The 22,383-nt window shown below is 41.0% G+C and overlaps 3 protein-coding genes and 1 long non-coding RNA gene across 11 annotated transcripts in view; 2 read left to right on the top strand and 2 right to left on the bottom strand.

The window, feature by feature from the left end:
• Positions 1-778: 778 nt before the first annotated feature.
• On the top strand, positions 779-4,026 carry crx (cone-rod homeobox). The gene is made up of 3 exons (XM_067607321.1): positions 779-1,247; positions 2,370-2,521; positions 2,807-4,026. Exons 1-3 carry the CDS (start codon positions 1,151-1,153, stop codon positions 3,440-3,442), a joined length of 885 nt encoding a protein of 294 aa, XP_067463422.1. The 5' UTR covers positions 779-1,150; the 3' UTR covers positions 3,443-4,026.
• Positions 4,027-10,677: 6,651 nt separating this feature from the next.
• h3f3c (H3 histone, family 3C) lies at positions 10,678-14,354 on the bottom strand. The gene is made up of 4 exons (XM_067607319.1): positions 14,218-14,354; positions 12,666-12,809; positions 12,238-12,385; positions 10,678-12,137 (listed from the first exon to the last, which is right to left on the bottom strand). The coding sequence occupies exons 2-4, from the start codon at positions 12,791-12,793 to the stop codon at positions 12,003-12,005; spliced, it is 411 nt and encodes a 136-aa protein (XP_067463420.1). The 5' UTR covers positions 12,794-12,809; positions 14,218-14,354; the 3' UTR covers positions 10,678-12,002.
• Positions 13,842-17,889, top strand: LOC137195162 (uncharacterized). Its single transcript, XR_010931079.1, has 3 exons — positions 13,842-14,059; positions 17,108-17,147; positions 17,801-17,889. It is a non-coding gene; the product is annotated as an uncharacterized lncRNA (long non-coding RNA).
• The window catches only part of arhgap32b (Rho GTPase activating protein 32b), a 109,047-nt gene continuing 104,538 nt past the window's right edge, over positions 17,875-22,383 (bottom strand). For all 8 annotated transcript variants that reach the window (XM_067607311.1, XM_067607314.1, XM_067607315.1 and 5 more), the window contains one exon: positions 17,875-22,078. In XM_067607311.1, the coding sequence (XP_067463412.1) occupies positions 19,805-22,078 (2,274 nt within the window). In that variant the 3' untranslated portion in view covers positions 17,875-19,804. The remainder of the gene's footprint in view (positions 22,079-22,383) is intronic.

The raw sequence follows: 22,383 nt of genomic DNA, 5'->3' as shown, positions 1-22,383 counted from the left end.
TTTGCTCAGTCTACACACCGACCCGTCCATTTCCCGCCTTGTGTGGCAATAGTTCCCTCCAGCCTCCTTTCTGCTCCACCACTGAATGGATTGCTCTGTCTTTCCTCCCTTTATCTGGAGATAAGATACTTACTTTTCAGATAAAGCATATTATGATAAATCAAATGAGCTTTGTCGGTTTTGTGCATCTGGGTGTTTGCGTGTGTGCATGTGTGTGTTTGTGTGTGAATGCAACATGTGTGTATGCAGCTGTTTTGGAGATAAATGTCATCTGACTATTATGTGTGGATGTATGAACATTAGATGTGCAGCAGGTCAATTGATCAGGAATGGGGAAAAGGGCAGAAGGCTCAAAGAGTTGGAATTAGGACAAAATGAGAACTAAAAGGACATTTCCATAAACATTACAGTTTCTGTAATTGGAATTCTCATGGTTCTTTCAACCAAATATTTAAACAACACTTATTCATACAAATTCAAAACATTATGTAATCTGGATAGTATACAATATTTGATAAACATTATTTTTAATGTTTCTCTTTATGCTGGTATTGAATCTAAATTATTAAGGCTTCTTCGTATCAGAGACGAGAATTCAAAGAAATAATTTACAACTTGACTAAGAATAAACTTTGAGTAAGTACAGTTTGTCTAATTATGTAGCCTGTTGCTGTGTGTCTGTGTGTGTGTGTGTGTGTGTGTGTGTGTGTGCGTGCGTGCGTGTGTGCGTGCGTGTGTGCGGTGGGAGGGGTTTGCTGGAGCCACTTGCTCCCTCTAATTAGCAGCGTGTGCCGGTAAAGAAACTCAGTGGAGCGACCTCACCAAGGCGCAAAGGCATCTAGTAGCCACTTCACCTGTGTGATGACTTAACTGTGTGAACTCCGACTTTGGAGAAGCACTTCGGATGATCGGTGCGCTGCAGTGTTCTCTGCTGCTAAGCTGACAGACAGTAAAAGCTAAAACTGCAGGTAAAAAAAAAAGTCACTTTGACTTGTTTCTGGTGATCTCCGACGCGTCCCGCTTCTCTGCGCAGCGGGTTGGATTCGACGCACCGACTTGTTGCCTCAGCTGAGCTCTGAGGGGTCCTCGGCTGTTGTGTTGCGTGTTCGACAGACAAGTCAGCGACAGGACTTAAAAGCCTGCTGTAAGGATGATGTCCTACATAAAGCAACCCCATTACACCATGAACGGGTTAAATTTGCCTGGCCCCGGAATGGATGTGCTACACACGACCGTCGCTTATCCTTGTAAGTATAAACTGTGATATTTTTATTTTTAACTTTTTTATACTTTTACGCATTTGTCTCCTGCTGTTCTAGTCATTTAGAGTGTAAATTCCACCTAAACGATGCGTAAAATACGCACAGGCTGGTGCGTAACGCTGAAACCAAACGATAATAAATTAAAGAAAGGTTAAATAATTTGTTTCACAAGAGCTCGTGAATTGTTGAAAACTGTTGGATAAAAATGATGAGATGATAAAATGTATTATATAAGATTATTACACTGATTTGAGCAACATAAAAACAGACTGTTTCAGGATAACTTTCGGTATGAGGGATGCTGCGATGAAAAGTTCATCTTTTAATTTCTATATCACTCTGCTGTCGTGGATATATTGTATCAGCACAGATACTTTTGTTAATAAGCAGATACATTCAAGCTATTTGAAATGGAAACACAGATAATCTGTGCTCACTCCTGAGTTCAGTGTTAATCGGGAATCGAATAAGATTTTACATGGATTTTTAAAAAAATGTTTCTCACTTTTTCCTTCAAGCATTCTCAAATTTTCACAAGTAAATATAGACAGACTGTAGGTTGAGACACTAAATGGCAAATTCCTGCGACTACATCTAATGATTCCTCACTATACTCGTTCTGAATGGGCTGTTTGCCATGGAGGGCAGATAGATATGACTTTGACTTTACAAACTAAATTATATGAATAAGCGTTTTCTCCTTCTCTGAGAAAACTGGAACCATTGATTGATATATATGTTTATATGCATATATGCGTTAATATAAAGAACAAATACTACTGTCTCCACATTGGTCACATGCAGCAGTCTATTAAAAAAAAGTCAGTATCATGACCAGTATCACAATCCTGTGCTGAGAGGTTCCCATCAACATTTGTAGTTCTTGTCATCCTCACACAGATCTGCTACAGTCAGAGGACTAGAAAGGCATTATATAAATGCCATCCATTTACATAGCTGTAACACAACAAACCATGATGATGTCATGTTCCCTTTAAAATAAGATGTACACCCTTCTCATTCACTGTGACTTGTACACATAATTCATGACCTCTGTATATTGCTGCAAGTATAATAATCCCCTCACTGTGTCTGTGTGGTTTGCAGCCACTCCCCGGAAGCAGCGTAGAGAGCGCACCACCTTCACCCGGACACAGCTGGACATCCTGGAGGCACTCTTCTCCAAGACCCGCTACCCAGACATCTTCATGAGGGAGGAGGTGGCCCTCAAGATCAACCTGCCTGAGTCACGTGTGCAGGTAATGGAGATGTAGGCTGCAGCCAAGACAGAGGACAGTCTGTTCAGTGTTAGTGGGTTACTTAGAGTCAGACTAGATACTGACACTTAAAGTTTAGCATCTTAAACACTTTAAAGGCAACTAACTTCTTCAACACCATATATCCTATCTCCTATGTATTTATTTATTACATATTTATAATAATTTTGTCACACTTCTCGCCTATTTACAACACAAGACACATATTTCCATGTCTGCTGGCTGTTTTCAGTGCTAAACATTGAACTGTTTAATTTGTGTCTTCAGGTTTGGTTTAAAAACCGCCGTGCCAAGTGCCGTCAGCAGCAGCAGCAGAGCAGTGGCCAGTCCAAGCCCCGCCCTCCCAAGAAGAAGGCCTCTCCAGCACAGGAACCCAGCGCCCCTGATCCTGTTCCAAACCCATCTGGCTCTTACAGCCCCTCCTCTGCCCAGTCAGGCCCCAGTCTGGCCCCAAGCTCCAGCACTGGAAACACTGCCGTGTCCATCTGGAGCCCGGCCATCTCGCCTCTCCCTGACCCCCTGGCCTCCTCAGCCCCCTGCATGCAGCGGCCCTCACCTTACCCTATGAGCTATGGCCAGCCGTCAGCCTACACCCAAGGCTACGCCAGCACAACCTCCTACTTCACTGGCCTGGACTGCAGCGCCTACCTGTCCCCCATGCACTCGCAGCTGTCGGGCACCGGGGGCGCTCTCAGCCCCATCACTGTGCCCTCAATGGGGGGCTCCCTAAGCCAGTCCCCGGCCTCACTGTCTTCACAGGGCTACAGCACTGCCTCCTCCCTGGGCTTCACTTCGGTTGACTGCCTGGACTACAAGGACCAGCAGGCCTGGAAACTGGGCTTCACCACAATGGACTGCCTGGACCACAAGGACCAAAACTCCTGGAAGTTCCAGGTCCTCTAAAAAGTGTTCATGTGCGTTGATGAGTCCCATGTGAGATAGTATGAAGCAGATTTTGTTTTTATTTTATCAAGGCCACCTCTGTAGAAATGCATTTCATTTGAATGACTTTGGAGATGAGGGGACCCATAAATGTTATTGATGCTGCCTGACTGCAAATCATATCTGTTGTCTTCTTCATGCTACGTTAAATAAGAGAACAAAAGCCTTTAAAAAGTCTGTAGGGAAAGACTGGAGTCCTTCGTATGGAGACACACTGAGCCATCTCTCCTTTGAACATGACTGTCTGACTATATACTAGCTCATTTTATTTCCATGTTGCGTTGTCATAGAGTGAAAGGAGAGCTGCTTTGACAGGAAGGAGCTCAGAAGTCCTTTAGATCACTTCCTCCTTCAGGGTTGAATTATTTTTCGAGTTATTTATTCTTATTTTAAATATGTACTTTGGTTGCATCTAGATACTTTTGAGCATTTGTGTTCCGTATTATTCAGTGTTAGCCTTTAGTGTTATCATCCCGATCTGTTTTGATGGAAAACTTAGATCTTCTGTTTTAGTTGTGTGACATATTAAAGTGATCTATTCTTTACATGTTTGTGCACTGATAATCATTGGGATTCTGTGCTTTGAAATGAATTATAGTTTGTGTTTCAGTTCACGTTTACAGCTTATTAGGGAGTTGATTCTGATTCAGTTTCAGTATAAACTGATCCACAGTTGGAGGTCAGTATGAACACAGTGTGGATGTAGAGTGGCCATGTTCTGGTCAGGTCTGGACCCGTCATGTTTGTCATATGGCCTGCATGGCTCTCACTGGTCCATCTTGGTTATTTTAGCTTATCTGATTCTGGGAGTGTCCCAATCCTCTTAGCCTCCCTTCAGCAATGCCCTAAGTGAATTAGTTAGGATTATTGCCCTATCCCCCTCTGTCTCACTCTGTGTCTCACCCATCTTGGCCTCTTCCCCCGCTTCCTTTCCTGGCTCTCTCCTTGCTTTTTTCCCTCCATCTTTTTCTATCTTTGTCTGTCTATCCTCAATCTGTCTCTCCAACTCTGCAGTATCTCTTTTGCTCTACCTCTACCTGTCCTCTCTCTTCAGGTTGCTGCCTTCTGCCTCAGTTTACTTGTGTCCTGGTTGACCTGTGCATCCCCCAAAAAACAATACACACTCCAAAACATCTCAACAATGTCTTTGTTTTTTACTATAGCTGCTTTCATTAATTCTCATATATCTCTCTGCCATCTCAGTGGTTCCCCTTCTTTCAACCCCTCCTGGACCCCACCGCCACCACTCCCCCCAACTCCTCTGACAATTTGGTAATCCCGACATGACCTGATTACTGCCACGCAAACTTAACTGACATTAAATATGTGAAAATATTTTACACAAGTGTGTGCAGTTTGTATTGAAGGAAGAAGGACAGAGAGGACTTACTTAGCAAACGCTGCCTTTCCAACGCTATAGTTCTACTTACCTGATGACCTTCTCATTGATTTCATCAAAAAAATAATTTAAAGTTAAAACAAATTGTAGATTTTTGTCATTTTAGAAAATTTAGCATAAAATTATCAGTATATGTAACCTTTATTGTTGTTTAGGAAGAAGATTAAAATTGTACAGGTGACTAAATGAATATAAAAGGCTCTTTAAAGTATCACTCTTAAAAGATTTCTGGTGTAATGTTGATATAAATAATAAAAACAAATTCTATTTTTTGTTGCTGTAAATCATATATGATCCTTGTCCTCAACCATGTAAAGTGTCACAATATTTTGATGATAAATAGAGCTCTACTGCACTGACAGAAGTGAACGGGTAGCGAGAGACATTTCAAAGCATTCTCTGCACTCAGCGCTGACCTAATCCCACTCTGTGCTCGGCTTAATCCCTCTGCCCTCCCTCTCCGTGGTGTGATTGGTTAATCCCTATGTCTGCACACCCTGATTGGTTAGCCTCTCTTGGAGGGTGCAGTGCACTTGTAATCTTCCCCCTTCAGCACTGAGAGTTTCAGACAGACATTTGTGCTGTAATCCCAGGGAGGAGCAGATGTGATGGGGGAGGGACGGGACAGAGCAGACCTTGAGGAAGGTGAATGCCAGAGGGGGAAAAAAAGCACGGCACACAGTCTGAGAAGGCCTCATATCTGGAAAGAAATGTATTCAAAAAGTCCAAAAAAAGAGACTGAAATTAATTTCTACATGTCAAAAACACAGGCTTGTTTCCAGCATATTTTTTTTAAATCAACCAGCCTAAATCATATCGAGTGGCTGCAGCAGAGAAGAACAGTTTTACATTTGTCCTATTTGCCCAAATGAAAATTAGCATCAAGAAGTAATAAATAACTTCAATGAAATATTCACTGACATTTTGATCACACAGTTAAGGGAGAGTTAATTTGGAAGATTCACCAGTGTGCAAAACATTTAGCAAATTAAAGATCCCCTCCAGACATGTAAAGTACATCTACTTCTTCTCCCTCATTAAAAATTCCAGAATCTATGAATATGCAAATGTATTTAATTTAAGAAGTTCTCCTGCTGGACAAAAGATGTCACCTACATCACTGTAAAGTACATTTTCAGTGTTTGTGCACTGGAGGCTTCAAGTTTCCACATCACACTTGTGTAAATTGAATATTGGACCAGGATTGACTCCAAACTATTTGTGATGTGACAAATCATGCTCGTAAGACCCTCCCTTAAAATCAGATTTTAAATGAGCACAGGGAAACTTTCCCCTCTCAGCAGATGAATGTGAAAACTAACTCTACACATCATTATGCAGAGTGAAGATCAAACATTCAATTGTAGGAACAATAAGAACCATGAAGCAGCTCCTCATCACTGGTCTATTTATCAGTAAACTGTTAGTGTCACTGTAGGTAGAGTAGCAATAGTGGGCAAAATGTCTTGGAATGTGAACCTGTTGACTTTCTCTTTATTGTTGATACTGAGATCCATTATGTCAGTTGGGAATCTGCTCCTCCAGTGTCCACACAACCTCCACAGTTTTCATCCTTCCATTTCCTGATTTTTCCATAGAATTTATTTCAAAAGAGATATTCCCGGCTCATATAAAGCACTACTGCAATCACAAAAACATTGACTGACTGCATACTGCAACAAGAAGCCTTTAAATCTGTTGTTTTAGAATGTTAGTGCCTGTGAAATCAACTCCTCGCTCTTCTTCTCTGCATGTATTTCTAACTTTTTTTCTGATCTTTTAGCAGCACATAACAGTGCTAAGTCAACCTTCAATAAATTAGATTTTTTGCTGTCATTAATAAAACTTTTTACAGTGATTTTTTGTGATAGTATGTTATATAAATAGCATATAAAACAGTTTATTGTTTGATATTCAGGGAAAAAACCCTATAACTCCAATAATTATTCTGATATGTGTCTTTTTTTAATCATTTGAACTAACTGGTCAGTGTATGTAGTCTGAGCTGGTAAAATGCATCCACTACAGCGTGTTAACTGACTCTTCCCTTTGTGTTTGTGTTTGGAGCAGCTTCATGCATTCAGTTTAAGATTAGAATAAACTGATGGTCACAGTGTTTTATTTTTATCTTTCTCAACAAGTCATCTCCTCCCTCCCAGAAGTTGTCACATATCAATAAAAACTATAAAACACATTTATATCAAATCTATTCAAGAAGTTCAGAGATTTCAATATATATATATTCTTTTACACAACAAATGCTGTTCTCTCATCTTGCTGGTCTCCTCTACATATTCCCTAATTTCTTCTTCTTCTTTTTTTTTAAAACTGGTGATAAACAATACAATAGATGAACGTTGACAGAGAACATAAGTGAGCACATACATTGACATACAACACATGTTCCCTAATTTCTCCAAATCCTTCAACCAGACACAAACAGAGAAAGAGAGACACAAGAGAGAGTTACAGAGGAGGAGGGGACCTTTAAGCACAAGTGTGTGAACAAACTGGGCTTTGAGAATAGCCCAAGAGGCAAGAATAACATGATATATATATATATATATATATATATATATATATATATATATATATATATATATATATATATATATATATATATATATATATATACATACACACACACACACACACACACACATATATATATATATATATATATAGATAGATAGATAGATAGATATTCTTGACCAGTGGAGGCTGGTCCATAGAGGCAGTTTTTTGAGAGGCAAGAGGGAGATCAAAATATAAAAAAGAATATTTGGTTGAAATAAACCATTACCAAATCTAAGTATTATTTATAAAATATTTTCTCTCTCCTCTTTGGAAAAATCCATTATTGAAATCCTGTTTAAACTGCTTCAACAGCGACACCTGCAGGGCAGGAGGAGAAAGGGCAGTCTGTGTGTGAAGTGGTGGTGGGGGGGCAGTTGGGGAGAGTGGGGGGGAGTGGCGCATAGAGGAGGACGGGCTCCTGCTGTCCTCCGCAGGGCGGGATCTCTTACATCGATTTAACTTACTTCATTTTTTTCATGCTAATCTATGATTGGCTAAGACACGTAAAATGACGCTTCAAAGGAGGACATCCTCCCTAACCAATCAACAACCAGAGTGCAATATTGACATTGCATTGGTCCAATGATAGTTTCCAGATTTCATCTTCAATTCTCTCCACTGTAAGGCAGAGTAGCACAGTGGATAACGAGCAGTAGGTAGCTCCTTGCGCTAGCCAATGCAACAGTTAGCTTGTTGTAGCAGCCTGAAGGACTCTTTATACATCCATGGAAGGACTGTTAAGGATTGTTGTTAAGCTAACGGGAGAATGGATTTGGACTGTGCGGTGCAGCAGCAGCAGGATGCTGCCGGGAGGCTGGAGAGAGAAGCAACCGGAGAAACAACCAGGAGAGTTAACTTGTTTGTTATTGTTGCCAATGATATCAGACTGGTTAACCAGCAGCCATAAAGTTCTGTTAACTAACAAACAAGATGACCAACAGCCACAAATGGACGTTATGACATGGATACTTCATGTCCATGAAAGAAAGAAGAAGACGTCAGATAACATGAGTCAGATACAGCTTCTCTCTCTCTGTCTCTTTGGTCGCTAATTTCATCTCTGCTAGTTAAATGTCTCTCTGGCTGTTGTGTGAATTTATCTCCTTAACAAGAATGCAGCAGAGATCATATAATGTGTTGTGGGTAGTTTGCTTGTTGAAGTTACAGTGAGATGTCTGGACTCATTCATTTGGAATTGATCCAGTTTTTAACTGAGTGGCTGTTCAGTCACCTGTTGATGTTGTGTGATTAGTGAATGAGTGTGCAGGAGGTCTGGTTACTTGTTGTGACAATTTCTTCAGTTCGTTTATAAACTGAGTCTACACCCACGGTTCGGCACGCATGTGAACTGCGGATTAATTGCAAAATTTAATGTCTCATTTAAGACAAAGAAAAACAAACTGCTGTAAGTACAAGCCATGGACAGACAGCGTGTCGCTAATAGGGATTTTGAAGAGCAACGATCAAACCAGCATCTAATGGTTCCGAAATGACATTTGCAGGTACGTTTCACTGCCGTTTAATGTGCTGCAGCTGAGCAGCTAATTAGCTACGTAGCTGCTTATTGACGTTAGCTGTGCACTTTTCCCCGCGAAATGTTAGTTTGTGGCTCCTTCAACAAACTGCAGGACAAGAAGTGTGTTCATGTTTCTAAGTTATCAAATTTTGATGATGTGGACACAGGCTGTTTCATTCACTACCGTGTTTAAAAGAGGAAGGTATCATGCTTCATATTGCAATTTAATTTGACAATAATTGAGCATTTAATATTTTAGATAATTTAAGATTTTATTTAAACATTGAACATCTTACGTGTTGTTTTCATTTAAGACCATGGGCAAAAGTTCCTTGCTGTTGTGTGTGTTACAGAATAAATGGAAAGCAGCGTTTTATTTGTCTCCATCTTTTTTTTTTTTTTTTTTTTTTTTTGCTGATCCTAAAAATGATTCGATCCGTGACTCAAATCCGTGATACGATCCGAATCATGAGTTTTGTGATCCGTTGCACCCCTAGTGTTAACATGTCAACTTTGTAGATTATATTTTGTATACTGTGCACATAGATAAGAATGTGTAAGTCATGTATTTGATACAAGCATTAATACTTTCTGATGTGAACCTACACTTTTAGATCTGTGAATGTTTTTAGTGTTCAATCTTTCTTGTATTCAGCACTGATCTGAACCTGTAGGCCTATCACATTATAAGCTTTGTGCTACTTTATTTATTTCTGTATACTAAGAAAATACATAGGAAACGTGTAAATCATGTGATATGTTGTCTGTTTTTGATGAGAACATAAATTTGTTGTCACAATAGAACAATGCCATAAATTTGAATTTCACTTTGTTAGTAAAATGACACGTTCTGAACCACTCCATGGCTAAAATGAGCACTTCTTTGTTTAGAAACAATATGTATAAATGTCTTTGAAGAAGCAGCCTTTTCACCACTCAGGGGTTTTTGTTTTTGAAAGCAAATTGATTTATTGGCATATAAAATTGCCCCCACCCCTCTGATTTCATCAGGTGGGACCACTGATATATATATATTAAATAAAATTTGGCAAACTCGGTCTTGGTGACATTATGCATAGTACACACTGGTAGACATCCAGGAAATAATGTATGTCAAATTACATTGGTAGTAAGAAGGTTTCATTATTTTCCCAGTTCCAGATCATTCTGAGCCTCTGGATGTGAGACAAATGATTATTAATTGTAAAATAACTGTCAATGCTCTATGATCTATTAGATGTGTGCTCTGGTTGTGTTAGGTACATGTAACTACATTCTCATATTCCACCAAAGATCTCGTTTTAGTGTTTAATCAGAGTTCTATGGTTTAAAGGAACTAGTATCATGGTAGTATGTGATCTACTTGTATGGACAGGTTTATATCAGCACAAACATCTGAGCAGAATGAGACAAACACACTGTAAATCCTGCTTGGAAATGTACCAAGTTACTGTCATACTCAACAATAGTTTCCAGTGATTCACTACACAGAGAACAGATGTCTAGCGTATGTTGTGTCTGTGGTTGAAGGCCTTAGGTTTCCCCCATGTGGCAGTTTGGTTCTTCTACACTCATACTCACACACACTGCAGTAAAGTGCAGTTACTCATATTCCTATTCCTTTGTTTCTTTGTTAGCATTGCAGCATATCAGCACCTCAGTGAAACATTGTAAAGTAAATAAATCAAACCAACTAGCATCAGCTTGTTTTAACACCTATTTATTACCACCATAATATGAGAAATTTGGAAAATACAAAGATCAGCTTATTTATACGTCTGAAAATCTCGAGGAATAAGAAAAATATAAAAGAAAACAAATATGAGGTTATATTGTGTATCACAAATTTTGAGAAAGGGACAGATTATATGTTCAGATCTACAGAGTGCAGGAGACACACAGACCCTTAACATGCAGAGTGGAACTTTCACTATGTCAACTTGTACTGTTGTGACAGTCAACTGCCTGTCTGTGCAGATGAAGACAGGGAAAAAGACAGAAGCTTAATGTGAGATGACTGATCTACAGTGAACAATTGAATAGAAGAGGAGACGGTAAACCATCGCCCCCATGTGGCTGCCATTAGAATAGAAGTTGAAAACACAGAAGCCCTTCCTGATTTTCTATAGAAAATCAGATCACTGTAAAAAAACAACTACTGACAACCATGTTAACAATATCAATTGCTTTTTTTCTCTTACTTTGATGATTTTGGAAGTGGTAAAGGGAAGAGATGCTCATCGATGAATATTAAGTGTAAAAAAAATAGACACCATATCCACAACGATAATCAATATTCTTAAGAAACCAAGAGATTCTTGTTTGTTGAGCACAACTGGTTTGACAGATCAGAGCTCACACATGCACACAAACAGACCAACAGACCATCATCCCCTCCCAGTGCACATCACGGAGGTGAAGGAGGTGGTTTGAAAAGGTAGAGCGAGCCGTCTGGCCGCAGCTGCAGAGCGAGAGGGGAGTTGGGGTGTAGAGGGACGGACTGGGCGGGAGGAGAGGAGGGTGTTCAGACGGGGCAGAGGCCTCAGGACTAGTTTTAATAGCACCCTGCTGTGGAAGTTGCAGCTCCCCTTAAGCAGACTAGCCCCTGGGCTGCTGCTCCCTCTGCTTCAGCTCCGTTTGCCACACCAACCATACCCGCTGGCCTCCAACCCTGGAAGAGTCCAGGCGAGCTCACAGGTGGGCTTCACGTTTAGAGGCGCCACCAAACCCAGTTGTGCATGTTTGAGTACGTGTGCACATGTGCGTCTGATCTGCAAAACCTTTAACATGCACGAAAAAGGTACCCTAAAACATTTGGTGAAGACAAAAAAAAAAAAAACTATGAGAGACCAGACTTCAACATATTTCTATCTCTTCATAATCAGGATTACTCTAAAGTCTACTGAGAAGCTGGGCAGGCTGGGGAGGGAGGGTGAGGGAGATGGGTGGAGGAGGGTGGGAGGGGTAAAACACAGGAGCAGGGACAGGTAAAGAAAAACAGGACAGAGGTGAAACATTGGGGAGGCAGTTTAAGCACGCTCTCCACGGATGCGGCGTGCCAGCTGGATGTCTTTGGGCATGATGGTGACACGCTTGGCATGGATGGCACACAGGTTAGTGTCCTCGAACAGACCCACCAGGTACGCCTCACTGGCCTCCTGCAGGTAGGGCAAAGATATTAATAGGAGAATCGTGTCAGCTTTAGAGTTTGGATGTCCTACAAATGAATCTTTACTAATATATCTTGTGCACACATACCTGCAGGGCACCGATGGCAGCGCTCTGGAAACGCAGGTCAGTCTTGAAGTCCTGAGCGATCTCCCTCACCAGGCGCTGGAAGGGCAGCTTGCGGATCAGCAGCTCAGTGGACTTCTGGTACCGACGGATCTCTCTCAAAGCCACGGTACCGGGCCTGAAACACACAACCAAACTCTACATCAATACACCATTTCAACAGGAGTAAACTGGTATTTGTGTACATGCTACTCTACATGACTGACTAAATGGCCCCGTCCTCACAAAATGAGGATATACAGTAAATCTAATCTAATAATCAAAATGCGTCTCACAAATAACATGAAATAAAAACCACTAACTTGCATAAAAAAGTGAATATTGTTCACTTTAAATTGAAGTATTGGACTGAATCAAAATGAGTCAAATGGCTGTGTTAAAGGAAATCAAGGTGTTACCTGTAACGATGGGGCTTCTTGACACCACCGGTGGAGGGGGCGCTCTTGCGGGCAGCCTTGGTGGCCAGCTGCTTACGAGGAGCCTTTCCTCCAGTGGACTTACGAGCAGTCTGCTTGGTACGAGCCATTACAACAAAGTATCACCTGAAATGGAAAAACCAGAAGCATTCATAGTGTTGTTTATACTATATTAATGCAGTTCAAACTAGTTCTCTCTGGCTTCAACATGTTTTAGAGTTGCTGTTTTATACACTGTGTACATGCGCTATTATCAATTTTTATTGCTATATACTTCATTCATAAATTTCTACTCAAAGCATCGTGGTGTTTACTGCTCAATGTTAGCATTGTGCACAAGTTCTCCTTCTACGTTGACGGTGACCTATTAGTCAAAATTTAGAAAGCTTTAATAATAATCTTGTGTAAATATTACGGCTAAATGACAATGCTGATATGTATGGAGCCCTGAAAAGCCCGTAAAAGATGACCAGACAAAGGCTTTATACTTTTAACTTAACCTTCAATTGAAAGTTGGAAAATAAAACTTTATTAATTTTGCTTTTCTATTTATCTTTCATGAGCTTTTTTCATTTTTAACCCCCTTATTTTTTCCAGTTACTTTTCCACTTAGCACACATCTAATCATTTATCTATTCACCACTGTCCAAGCAACGTTTCCAATTTTCCTCATAGGTACACTCACTTGACCAGTTATTCAGATTTTAAAGCCTTTCTACACTCCATTTTAATAATTTAACAAATAGTATATTGATGTATTCAGTTATATCTATGACTTGTCCAATCATCTTTTACTGCCTTAAGTCGGTTTCACGTACACGTTTTGGTGACGCGTGATATTAAAAGCATATACATTTTAAGTTTTCATTCGCTCAACATTATAATTGTTCTGTTTCCCTCCATCTGGCTCAAAGTCTTTCATGTTCAGTTGTATTTGGTCGCCTGGGAAAACTTTTCCTCCGGCTCAGCAGCTGCACAAAACACATCGTGTCGAGCCAATCCAGCCACTCTGGAGCTCCCGGTCGCACCAATCACACGGCGAGGCAGGTCGTCATCCTGAGACCCACGGACCAATGGCGTTTCATTCTGCAGGGTTTTAAGGCGGGACAGCAGCCTTAACCGCCGCCTCATACCGCAAGATTATGGCCGCAGACGTAAATGAAACTAACGACACACAGCCAGCGAGCGGGACGTAAACTTTGACTATTTTCCACAAAAATATGCAACGTGTTCACACAAGACTACCAGCAGAAGGTAGCAGACAAGTGTGGCTACCAAAAAAAGCTTCACATGCGAAGGAAGCGATGGTGTATTAAAGCGAAGCAGCGACGTAGAAACCGCAGATGAAAAGTGGAGCAGATATTTCGGCAGTGGAAGTACGGAGCCGTTCCTCTTCTCTCTGCTTTCTCTCCTCTTCTACAGCGTCGAAATAACGCTCTATTTCAGCTTAAAAACTACTTTATCCGACTCATTTTCTTCACCAAACGGTGAATAGTATTCTATGGTTAAAAAAGTCCGAAAAAAAATTACTTACCAAGGGTGAATTAAATGCCTTTTCTTCGCACGGATACAAGTGTGTTGTGGTTGTCTGGCAGTGTCAGATATTTACTATCTCTCACACAATGGAAGCAGAGAGGGCAAAATGGCGGCCGTGTCAATCATCTGCCTCCCAGAATGCAACTGCCAACATCTGTAAACATTGTAACTTTTTCTGTCAAACGTTGTTGTTTTGTGAATTCACTGTAAACAAAACAAAACAAAAACACATAATAATAAAAATCTTTAATATCTACTAAATATGTTACTATTTTGTGTAAGGCTTTACTGTTGCTTTTTTTTGATAATTTGGTTAATTGTTTTTCCTCCACACGTTTAGCAATGCCACACATTAAGCAATACAAAAATAATTTACAGAACAAGAAAACAACGATGAATGTAAAAATTTCAGGTACAGGGTATGAATATATATCAGAGTGAGAAAATGACCATGAGTAAGGAAAAATAGGAATATCAGTGTCTTACATTATATATAGCCTATAAGAGACAATTAAAACATTAGATCTTTTGATATGTAAATATAAGTTTTTTAGTTTTTCTGTTCAAATTCAGAATAAATTTGAGACTTTATAATGAACAAAATCAAGCAGAGTTCACTTACATATGTGAACAAGCAATTTACCCAGAAAAACAATCAAATTGATGAGACCCGGCAAGTGAGTATTGTATCCATATTATTTATTTATTTATTATTAAAAACTTGTTTCAAGAAATAAATGTAAATGGGGAAACTTTCATCTTTAAAGGACACAGTTATATACATCCTCCCAAAATATGTGTGTGTGTGTGTGTGTGTGTTTACACTGAGAGAGAAAATCCAAGGATCCATCACAAACTCCTATTTTTGATATAAGACAGTTTCAATAAATTATACATAAAATAGTATAGTGGATCTGCTTTACCTTCCTTTGGAGCAATTATTTTGAATTATATTGTGGCCTTTTTACATGCTTAGTTTTTTCTGCATTGTGTTGTTAATAAAATGTAAACATGTGCCCAAGGTATTAATATCATAAGATTGAACTCAACTACTTACGCCATTTTTAATTGCTTTATTTACAGTATTTTATTTATTTATTCACTTGTATATTCATATCATACTTTTAATATATGTATTTATTTAAATCCATAACAGCAGCAGACATTAATATGTATGTACTAATATCTATTTTGATATCTATGGATCCCAGTCTGTTGTTTGAAAATACTGTATAGTGTTCAGTCTTTCATTGATCTTCATTGATCCATTTTCTTACCTTGGTCTGGATTAGAACAGGGGATCAAATGAATAATAGTAAAAAAAAAGTTATTTCTGTAACTGGAGTCATATGTACTGTAACATTCAACATCACAAGTTCTGACATGAGTCAAATGGACATGATTTTATCTCCCTGATCGTTTTATTGGCTGTGGTATGAAACAGGAGGACATATTTAGCTGCGAGGCATGACACACACAGCACACACGCTGTAATCAGTCATTCTGACATGAAGGTTATGCCAAACTCCATGCTGACTGAAAATCTACTTTGATTCATAACCAACCTTCATGTTTTGATGGATGCTTGACTTTAGAGCAGTCAAACCATTTTTCTAATCTTTTGTAGTGCCCTCTAGTGATCTAATTCAAAAAGTCCTCATTTAGCCTCTCTTTCTGAAAATACATGAAGAAGGTGCTTTTTGGTCAAGTGTCAGCACTCCCATCATCACATCACAGCACCAGAGCAGTGATTCTAACTGTAGGATGACAGGTGTAATCAGGTGTAATTTAGTTACTATTGAAAACTCTGCTTAGATTCTCCAGACAACAAAAACTTCAGTTTTAAAGTCTTGACAAATCTAGTCAATGAAGATAAAAGGCAGACGTTATATATAATGGTGCCTTAAAGGACAGTTTTTCTTAAAACAACAATCAGGTGTCCATATGAACAGTCAAAGAGGTTTTCCTCGCTGTAATCATTCCTCCTGTTCATACTGACGATTTAAAGATCCCCATTCAAATGTTCAATGTAAGTGATGGAGGCCAAAATCCACAGTGTGTCCACACAGTCATTTAAAAGTTGATGTAAAGCTTATATGAGTCCTCAGCAGTCTGAGTTAGTCATATCAAGTGGATATCTGACACAGTCTTTTTAGCATTAAATTCCCTCTTTGTGTTTCCTCAGACAGTGTTTCCCTGTTGAGCTGTGGTGGAAGTATAGTAACAAAAAGAGGGACTTTGGCACTAAAAAGACTGTAATGTTGAAAGATATCTACTTGATTTGACTCATTTTGAAGCTTCATATTAGCTTCAGATAAAATTTTAAATACATCTTTGCACAGAAGCAGGACTGTGGATTTTGGCCCCATCACTTACATTGTAAGTGCATTATGAAGGGATCTTCTAATGGTCAGTATGAACAGGAGGAATGATTACAGCAAGAAAAACCTGTTTCAATGTTCATTTGGGCTCCTGACTGTTGTTTTAAGACAGACTTGAAAAACTGTGAATCCTTTAAGCATGCTTACCCCAGTGGTTTGTGCTTGAGTGGAGATGTTTTCAATAGGTGCTTGAGAAGATTTAGCTCTTTGACTCAAGAGCTGAAGAGTCTTGGGCATGTACCATTACAATGTATTTGTTGCATGTTTTTATTTATCTTGGTTCTTAGACACTGAATGTCAGATTTTTATATGGGGACTGATATACATGAAATATAAACAGCTCTTCCGTCTCTCACCTCAGAGCAACCTTTAGCACAGCAGGATGTTAATCAAAAAGGTTCCTCATGAATCATTTATTGTCTTTTACCAACATAATGCATTTAGATTGAATGAAATAAACAACTTATTGATCCCTATAGATAAATATTCTTCTCACTTTCCTTGCAGGGAGGTCAGAGTCAGCTGCAGAACAACAGCCCTGATGCAGGTAAGGATTCGGAGTACTTCTTCTTCAGCAGGGTAGATGTTTGCTGAAACAGTCACCCTGTTCAGATAGTCACTCTACCTTTAGGTCTAACTGGTGTTCAGTCTCTCCACTGTAATAACCTCTGAGCTTGCAGATGTGGAGTGAGAAAACTCCCTGTAATACCTCCATCTTTGTCAGTTACATTGACCAAGTTTGTAATAATGATTTTACCACAATTAACAATTAGCAGTCATTTCTCTCTCAAGATTAATTACATACTGCCTACCATGACTCTCATACTCACAAAAAAGGCCAGCAGCTCTGGATTTAATCTATAAACCCTTTTTGGCTCACAGAAAGATGTGTCAGCACACTTTCTACTATAAAAAAAAACTGGCCATTCCTCATGCCACCATGAAGTCCACATTGTTTTTCTAGTGAAATGTCCAATTATTGGATGGATTGCTGTGAAATTTGGTATATTTGGTATTTTTGGCCCCTATCACTTACATTGAAAGCACATTTGAAGGGGATCTTTTAATAGCCAGTATGAACAAGAGGAATGATTACAGCAAGGAAAACGTCTTTCACTGTTGTTTTAAGATACACTTGAAACATTGTGACCCTATCCTTTAATGACAATTACTAATAATGTGTCTTCCTGTCGCCTACAGGAGATTTTCTTGTCAGTTTTGGATTTTGTCCTTCCTCAAGGAAATGTCAGACTGAACCAAGCAGAGGTGTGATATAGCTATTCCTGAACAGTTTTATTTATTCCATATCTAACTTTAGGTACCTCTAGTTTGAGACAAGAGTGTTTTCACATTCAAGTTCACAGTGCCTTGCTTCAATGCCCTATCTGAAAAGGAAGAGGCAAGAGGAGCAAAACCTGCAAGCGATATAGACGTCAAACAGTTACAGAGTACAACCTGGATTTAGACATATTTGAAACATATTGTAATCCATCCATTATGGTGAACCGAAAGAGCATGAAGTATAATACCAGATGAATGTACTATACATCGATTAACCAGCCTAAAAATTAATGGCCCCAGTTATCTTTTAAGAACATGTCACTCCTCTTCGTTTTAAATTCAGAACTGGTGAGGCGATACAAAACTAAATAACCCCAGTAGGTCACCTGTCGACCCAAAACTATCCAGAATCATCAAAAGTGATCTTAAATCTAAATATTAAAATGTTTGTGCATTATGACAAAGAAGTTAACTTGACAATGACATTAAAAAAAATATGATTGGTAGGAACAAAATTTAAGGCTTTTCACCAAATTGCTTTTTTTGTCTCCATAAGGTAGCAGCAACATGTTCTTCACCACGTTGTTTGAGAAGACACCGTTTCCAGCTTTATTCAGTTAGTCCAGTTCACGTGAGTACTGTGAATGTGATGAAAAAAAGGGAAAATAAAAATAATCTCTTACACATCTAAAGGTACAACAGGCATTCATCCATCTTCCCCTCTTTATCTCGTATGTGCAAGAACTGCGCCAAGTTGCTTGGTCCCTCTTCCAATGAAGTACCAAAACATTCCATTAGAAGTCATTGAAATCTGTTTATAGCAAAGTTACATAAAATGGCACAGTCACAGAGAAAAATAAGACATTGATAACCACTATATTAAAGGACCAGTGTGTAGGATTTACTGGCATCTAGCAGTGAGGTTGCCGATTGCAACAAACGGATTACCCCTCTCCCCTTCCAAGCTGGTAGGAGAACCTACAGTGGCTGCACAACTTGCCAAAGGCCCTCTCTAAAGCCAGTGTTTGGTTTGTCTGTTCTGGGCTACTGTAGAAACATGGCGGTGCAACTTGGCGGCCTCCTTGGAAGAGGACCTGCTTCCTATCTAGATATAAAGGGCTCATTCTAAGGTAACGAAAACACAACGATTCTTATTTTCAGGTGATTATACACTAATGAAAATATACTTATGAATATTATATTCCATTTCTGCCAAGTCAGTTCCACTAGATGCCACTAAATTGTACACACTGCACCTTTAACTGAAAGTAACCCATTGCAGCTCCTTATCAAACCTCACGCTCAGTCAGATTCTTCAAGACAAACATGGACAAACTGTATCGCCTTCTTGTGTACATATTAGCAGAGGGAGGGCGTGATGACCCACATACATCCTCCTTCCATAACTTGTGCTGTAACATCCAGAAAGAACGTAATGAACAGTGAAGTACACAGAACTGTTCTGTAAGAGATAGAGAGTGCATGCATTTCTAAAATGCAAACCTTAATCCCAGTTGATGCTCATACCCAGCGCCACACCTAAAAAAAAAACAAAATACAACTAAAAATCCCTTTTTACTAGTGATTCTATTCATATATATATATATAGTATATATATTTTACATTTTTGTAGTTCCTGTTAAAAGTACCTTACGTCTTTCATATCATATACATTTATGACTGGCTACTGTCTCAAATCAATCACAGCAATATGACTGCTTGGACAATAATTTCAGGTACATTCAGGACTTTCTGTAAAAAGTCTTACAATTTTCTTTACAATTCATTAAAAATACAGAGGAGCAAAAATATTGGTGATACGACAGTCCACTGTCCTGCAGAGGCTGCTCAACCGGAGCTCGTTACGAGTCTTTCTTCTACACAGCTAAAGATAATTTAAACACATTTCCCCCCTTAAATGGTTCATTCTGTACGTATCTCTGTCTCTGGCCTCTGGATGGCCAGGTCAGTCTGGATAAAGGCTCCCTGGCCCAGTGCTGTGGAGTATGCTCTGTTGTTGTGGCTCACTGTGAATCCTGGGGCAGGATAGGAGCTGGAGCCTCCACGTTTTTGAACAGGGGCCTGAGGCTGAGGTACTGGGTGGTAATCGTCCAAGTTGTCGTAGTGGGACTGCACTGTTTTAGTGCTGTGTTTCTGATATGAGTAGTCTCTGTCCAGTTCAGGTTTGCTCTGGCTGTAATGCTGCTGCTCCCGGACGCTGTGTGAACGCTCTGGTTTGGGGCGGGCGAGTTGTTCCCTGGGAGCTGATGACTGGTCGTCTGTACTGTGGTAGCTGCTTGATGTTTTACCTTTACTCTGGTGATGGTCAGGATCAGGGCACTCGAAACGTGGTTGGAAGTTCCTCTTGTTGGGGTGCTCATGCTGCCAATGTTTGGACCTGCTGCTGTCTCCACAGAGTTTTTCTTCTCCAGTCTCATGCTTGGCCTCGTGTCGGCCGCTCTCCTGCTGGTGGGAGAGACTGTGGCTCAGGGTAGCAGGAAGGGAGTGAGAGGATTGGCATTTCTTGGAACTGCTTTGCTTGGCAAGCCCGTCCGACTTGTCACCCATTGGACTGCCCTGGACATGCTTGTCAGTCTCCATGTACATGAGGACGTCAGGGTCTGACACCATGTGTCTGGGGAGGTAGCGCCCGTCTTTGCTCTCGGCTGCAACCAGCACAGCTTTACCTGGGTCAGATTTACTGCGCAAATGCAGGGTTTCATAGCCTGATATATCTGCTGGTGCGAACAGGCCTACGTTGTCATACTGAGACAGGACGGGGCCTTTAATCTTCTGTCTGGCCCTGCTCTCCCTGCGGATGGAGTGCATGCGGAGTCTTTCTGACTCCTCGGGGTCCCAGGCGAGGTAAGCAGCAGCTTCCTTGGTCCCATGACTGGGGGGCATGTCCCTGCTCACAAAGCTGTGCTCCTTCCCAGGTGGGAGAACATGGCGAGCGAGGTAGTGGTACCCAGTCGCCTTTCCACCCGGGCGGCCAGCAACGGCTCCCTGATCTCCTCTGCCGTAGGAGTGGATGTGTCGGACTCGGACCGTGCCGTAAGGGTCAATGTCATAGTAAGGCGCCTCCAAAGGGCTAGAACCAGAGTAGGGACTGTAGCGATACTGCACCCGTCCATTCTCAAAGTAAGGCTGCAGCTGAGTGACATGGTAGTCGGCTTGTGAGGACTGCTGCGGGGGTTGCTGGTAGGCTTTGCACTGAAACACAGGTCGGTGGTAAAAGAACATTTCATCGTCTGGAGGAACTTCTGTCCTTTGGATGGGCACTGAGCGGATAGTGGAAGGAACATGGAGTGAGTGCACTCTGCGGATGGTGGGATAGCCGTGGGTTCTGTCATGGCTATAACCCTGATGCCCCGGCCCTGGAGATACGTACACACTGCGGGGGTTTCCTCTGGACTTTATAGAGTGGTGGTAGGACCTGGGGCCTAAAGTGCTGTATCTGTTGTCTACCCGGGCACTGTAAGGTATCTGAGGCTCAGACTTGGACACGTAGGAGAGGTGTGGGGGGACACTGTCAGGTCGGTAGTGGTGTGGCATGGACTGTGGGCCCAGGGGAACAGGCCTTTGGTGGTAGTATGCAGCTCCTGTAGGTTCGATTAAGACCGGTTCTCCTTTAGCATGGTACAGGTAGGCTGGCTGGTGTGTGGAGGATTTACGGGGGGAAAGAGGATGGTGAGGCAGGGCATCCTCCATATGGCCAGGCGCAGGGCCCTCAGCCAGGATGTGGTAGGAGGCTTCACTTTGGCTGAGTGCTGCTGTGGCTAGTTTGCTCTCAATGGTGCGGACAGGAGGGGTTGGAGGGAGGGTACCGTAGGAGTCATGATATTTTGCAGACTCTGTGCAGGGCTGAACCGGCTTTATGGCCTCCCAAGGCTTCTCAACGGGCTCAGCAGAGGTGGGTGCCACTCTTGCACTGGCTTTTGAGGGTGGATGAGGTTGGGGTTGGATTTGTGTCTGAGATTGTGTGTGAGGCTGTGACTGCGGATGAGGCTGTATCTGAGGTTGAGGCTGTGCTGGAAGATGAGGCTGTATCTGAGCCTGGCTCTGCTGAGTCTGCTGTGTTTGTGTTTGATGCTGGGGCAGTGACGCGGCCTGCTTTTTGGGCTTTTGAGCTGTTGGAGGCTGCTGCTCTGATGGTTTTGGGAAGACTGGGGGTGGTGCGGTCTCCTCCGGTTTGACCTGAGAAAAACACAAATAAACACCCTTATTTACTGAGGAATGTTGAGTGTTGCTGCAGTGAGACCCCACACATGAACACACACACGCAACTCAACTAGGTGCTCTTCAGTGCCACCAGTCTCGTTACTGAGCATGTTTACCTGTTAAATTACATGATCTTTCTTTCCTGGTTCAGGCACCGAGTTTTAAGCTCTTGTGGGTCAGTTTCATCACAGGGAAAAACAGGTCTGAATATGGAACACTGTCTCACCTGGGCATCTCTTTTGACATGTGATGACAGTCCTTAGTGTAATTAGTAGACTTTC

Source organism: Thunnus thynnus, chromosome 13, assembly GCF_963924715.1.
Source record: "Thunnus thynnus chromosome 13, fThuThy2.1, whole genome shotgun sequence".
Classification (NCBI taxonomy): Eukaryota; Metazoa; Chordata; class Actinopteri; order Scombriformes; family Scombridae; genus Thunnus; species Thunnus thynnus.
Note: the sequence above shows the minus strand (reverse complement) of the source record. Positions and strands in the feature narration are given on the sequence as shown.